The sequence below is a fragment of the Olea europaea genome, unplaced genomic scaffold, assembly GCF_002742605.1.
Source record: "Olea europaea var. sylvestris unplaced genomic scaffold, O_europaea_v1 scaffold327, whole genome shotgun sequence".
NCBI classification, from domain to species: Eukaryota; Viridiplantae; Streptophyta; class Magnoliopsida; order Lamiales; family Oleaceae; genus Olea; species Olea europaea.
In genome coordinates this window covers 326,091-330,993 of record NW_019251603.1, presented here as the reverse complement: position 1 = coordinate 330,993, position 4,903 = coordinate 326,091, and the positions used below count along the sequence as shown (strand labels likewise).

The 4,903-nt window shown below is 39.9% G+C and overlaps 1 protein-coding gene across 2 annotated transcripts in view; it reads left to right on the top strand.

Moving 5' to 3' along the window:
- Nucleotides 1–4,470, top strand: part of LOC111385755 (mannose-P-dolichol utilization defect 1 protein homolog 2-like) — a 14,715-nt gene extending 10,245 nt beyond the window's left edge. For both annotated transcript variants that reach the window (XM_023010172.1, XM_023010171.1), the window contains 3 exons: nucleotides 3,008–3,068; nucleotides 3,157–3,198; nucleotides 4,003–4,470. In XM_023010172.1, the coding sequence (XP_022865940.1) occupies nucleotides 3,008–3,068; nucleotides 3,157–3,198; nucleotides 4,003–4,106 (207 nt within the window). In that variant the 3' untranslated portion in view covers nucleotides 4,107–4,470. The remainder of the gene's footprint in view (nucleotides 1–3,007; nucleotides 3,069–3,156; nucleotides 3,199–4,002) is intronic.
- Nucleotides 4,471–4,903: the final 433 nt, after the last annotated feature.

The window sequence follows — 4,903 nt, the reverse complement described above, 5'->3', positions numbered from 1 at the left end:
CTTCGAAGGTCGTATCCTCCCCGTGTCAAGCAACTCCGTCAATTGCTTTTGAAGTTCTTCCAGCTCTGGCGGTGCCATCCGATAGGGTGCCATGGATGGTGGTTTGGCACCCGGTTCCAACTCAATCTTATGATCCACCTCCCTCCTAGGTGGTAATTTCTTGGGTAACTCCGGCGGCATCACGTCCTTATTTTCTTCAAGGACATTCTTGATGACTTCGGGCACATTATCGTCACCCACAACTTCCTCAACTTGGTCCTCCATTTTTAATGCTGCCAAATACGTCGCCTCTCCTTTCTTTAGCCCTTTTGCTAGTTGCATGGCCGAAAGTTGTCCTATTGCTTTCGTCCTAGCTACCGTAGGAACCATGCATGGAGAACCCCTCTCCAAGATGCAAATCGAGTTAAAGGAAGGCATAGGAATAGCATTGACCTTCCTCATGAAGTCTAACCCGAGAACCAAGCGAAAATCATCCATTGTAGCCACCGAAAAATCCACTTGGCCATGCCAAGTGCCTAATTGAATTTCCACTCCTCGAACTATGCCACCAAAGGGCGTGGATGGAGAATTCACAACTTTCATAAGACCACCGCTTTTAGTGATTGTGAGGCCCAACCTTCTAGCCTCATCTTTAGTAATGAAGTTGTTGGTAGCTCCCGTATCCACCATTGCTAGTGCGGGCCGACTATTTACTTGAGCTTCCACATACATTAATCCTCGTTCATTATTGGAAGCCGGAATGACCTTAGCATTGAGAGCGTTAAGAAGTTGCAATGAACTAAAATGTTCCGCCCTTTGATCTTGGCAAGAGGATGAATCCCGTTCCGTCGCCATAGCCGCCAATGTGCCAAGTTTAGGGCAATCACGCATTAAATGTGGCCCCTTGCACACGAAGCATCCACTTTGAGAACCCGTCGAGGCCTTCTTTTCCTCATAATTTTTTCGCGAGAGGGAAGCTTTGTAAGTGTTATCACTTTTGAAGAATGATGACTTATGGTAATCTTTCTTCTCTCCCCCGCCTTTAGCCGAGTTACTCTTAAAGCTTTTAGAAGATTTTGATGAATCCGTGCTCCTTTGGAACTCGGTTAAAGATTCGGCCACCACAATAGCCTCGTCTACTGTCTTCACTCCCCGACGTTGAAGTTCTTGCTTTGCCCAATTTTGCAATCCGTCGGTAAAGTGAAACAATAGATCTTCATCTGACATGCTCGGGATTTGAAGCACAAGGGTAGTAAACTCTTTGACATAATCGCGAATAGTGCCCTTATGTTTCAACTCCCTAAGCTTTTTCCGGGCCTCATATACTACATTTTCAGGATAAAATTGGCGTTTCATTTCTTTCTTAAAATCATCCCAACTATCTATCCTACAAGCACCCTTTTCTATGTCGGCGTGCTTACGTCGCCACCATAGAGTCGCGGTGTCCGTAAGATACATAGTCGAAGTACGTACCTTAATAGCTTCATCCAAAATGTTCACGCCCTCAAAATATATTTCCAATCGCCATAGGAAATCATCTAGCTCTTTTGCATCTCGCTTTCCATCGAGCTCCCTAGGCTTTGGATAGTCGATCCTTGGAGCCACTAGAATCGTGCTAGTACCCGCACTAGTTGACGCCTTCTTACAAGCGTCTATGCCACTTTGCATATCCGCGCAAAGCTTGTTCACTTGGTCTTGGATCGCTTTGACAGCATCCATGACCTTACCCTCCAACCTCGTATATTCTTCCCTTAAAGCGCCTTGGTCTTCCTTGAGATCATCAAGTTGTTCCAAGGTGTGAGCTTCAAGGGTTGAGAGTGATTCTCCACTACTTCAATGCGTTCCCCCATATTGAGAAATACTTCCTCAAGAGATCCACCGGTAGGGGCTGGTGGTCGGCTCTTGCTTCGGGTTTGTCGAGTTTTCTTACTCGTGGTTTGGGGTTCGACCTCTCGACCCCGCTCGTCATGTTCTACTTCCGAAATGCCGGATCCCACAACATCTTTTTCCGCCATGTCAACGATAGTAAGTGAGCAAACCTGGCTCTGATACCAACTGTCACGGACTTGCTAATTTCCTCCAAGAACCGTGCGGCCTTAGTGTCTTCAACTTCCGCCCCCGCGGTTATTACACTAAGTCAGCCTCCCGATTGGCGTTGATGTCTTAGAAAGGCACTAAGTAGAACACTTTAAGAAAGGGACAATGAAGGAACACAAGAACTTACAAAGAAGGCTTTGTATTGAATAAGGATACTCTTTACAACTTCACTCTCTTAATGCCTTCAAATGAATCCTACCAAGCTATTTATAGTAGTAGCCTCCTCAAATGGATGGGTAGGATCTTTTCTATCCAATGGTCTAGATTACACATCTAGAATTATCTGTACAAATATTTACATTAAAATATTTATGGACTAAACTAGGATGATCTAGAATAATCCACCAAGTGAGGAGCTTGTAGACTTCTAGAATGTCCCATCATATTCTAGCAATCTTCATGCACTTGTGGGAGTCTAGAATATTCCGGTTAGCCTCAAGTCGTCAACATTTTAAATTTATCGATCTTCTTGTGCCAAAATCGAGCGAGTCGTGACAATAAGCCCTATTGATGTAAAATAACATGGCATGCATCTATCTTGTAATTAGCGAACTTCTGCTTTCAAATTTCAACTGTGCTCTTAGCCAGCCAGAATAATAATATANCTAGAATATTCCGGTTAGCCTCAAGTCGTCAACATTTTAAATTTCTCGATCTTCTTGTGCCAAAATCGAGCGAGTCGTGACAATAAGCCCTATTGATGTAAAATATCATGGCATGCATCTATCTTGTAATTAGCGAACTTCTGCTTTCAAATTTCAACTGTGCTCTTAGCCAGCCAGAATAATAATATATTTTGTTTTTAAGGATGCATAGTCTATCAATATTCAATTAGAAGATGCAAGTGAACAACTCTTCCATGTTAAGATGTTTATTCATGTGAAATGGCTTATGTTTTTAGGTTAACAAATACTAATTATTGTTTGAGCAGAATAAAAGTACCGGGGAGCTCAGCTTTTTGACCTCGTTAATGAATTTTGCAGGTTCCATGGGTAAGTTTGTACTGACTATCGCATCAGTATAGGCAGATTCTATAGATTCAATATATGTCTTGGTGCTGACTTTTTTGTTTCTTGGCAGTGAGAGTTTTTACCAGCATGCAGGAAAAGGCCCCAATGAGTGGTAACAGTACCTCTTTCTGAAGTGTCATCTTAAGCATCAAAATACAGAAACATAAATAGCATATTTCGTAGGGAGGAGTCGATTGCCTTCTTCTTTAGTATTTTCTCAATCTTAACAAATTTTTTACAATAAAATGCCATAAGCACCTTCCCGCTTTCATATTAAAATTTTCATGCATTTGACATTGATTATGAGATGATAAGTAGCCTACACTTTTGTATTGTTAAGTATTTCAAACGAGAATCCTGAAAACTTCAGTCCTATATACTCTTGCATTTTTTGTACGAGTCATCACCTATGCAAAGTAGAACAGACCTGCTAAACATGAAGAAAGACCTAACAAAGTGGACATAGAACCTAAGCGTATGAAATTAATGCAAGCAATTAGGGTCTTCATTTAAAACAACAACAAAAAACTCAACTTTGTTCCCAATAAATGATTGGATTACATGGATCCTTTTTTCTATCCCTCCGGTTAGTTCATTGTTAGATCTATTGGGACGTCTAAATCAGTCAGATCCTTCACCACAACAAACTGTGCTTGTTTTGGTGTCTACCTTCTCTAGTGGTATGTGCTCTAGAAAGGATCTGAGGAAATAGAACTGAAGACTTCAGAATTGCATAAATGACTCGTGAATACTTTATCTAGGGGTAACTCCTAATCTATTTTCTTGTATTGCAATGAAAGTTTTCGATTGTTTTATTGATAATCATTTATATTTGCCTCTAATAATTAAAATGCTTTCATTTGCTGCTATCCTTCATCTTAGGACTACGTAATTTACTTGATTTTTATTTTTGTAGTCATTCTGGGCTCTGTGATTGGAATCATGACAAATGGTACAATCTTAAGTCAAATAATCTTATACCGAAAGCCACCTGGAAAGAAAGAAAAGAAAGCAGACTAAAGAACTGAGATTAAGTCCTTGGAAATTTTGATAAATTTCGAAGTCAAGTTCGTTTGCAGGGTTTTACTGGTGCGAGGAGGCAAATAACATCTTAATCCAGATCAAGATTGTAGCCACATGATTTGGCATCCTCCACTGGTTAAAACCAATTGTTTCTTTCGCAGTCGAAAATCAGTTCTTTATTCACAGGTTTTAGATACTTTTTACTTAAGCATACATTATTAATTTATTGTTGAGAGATTCTTTACACCAAAGATGCTGATTTCTAGATGTAAGAAATATGTTTCTCATACAGTATAATGATTTTCTATTACGTTGTGGTATGAAGAATAAAATGTTATGGAATCATGTATCATTCAGAAAACTCTGTGGATATTGAAATAAAAAGTTGTTACAAATTCTATAATCCCTGTCAACTGGTCATGATGCTTCCTCCTCTGAAATCAGTTTTCACAGGATGCTGTGATGTCACAATCATATTCTACTTGTGGCTGGCTTTTGAGCAGGAAAAGAAAGAGGATCCGTCTTTCCATGTCAACCTATTCTGCCGAGTAGGATTATTGAAGGCATCCTAAACCTTTGATGAACAGGTTCTGAGTTTCCCAGGGACTCTTAATGTGATTACGCAAGTTATTATAAATTTTTTTCTTGAACATATAAAAAAAGTTAAAAAAATAAATTGCTTTCTATAAACACTTAGTGGGTTTTCTTTTAGGGAAATATATGGAAATAACCTTTTCAAAAGGGTTACTTTTCCAAAATGACCCTTGGGCAATTTGCATACCAAAAATGCCTTC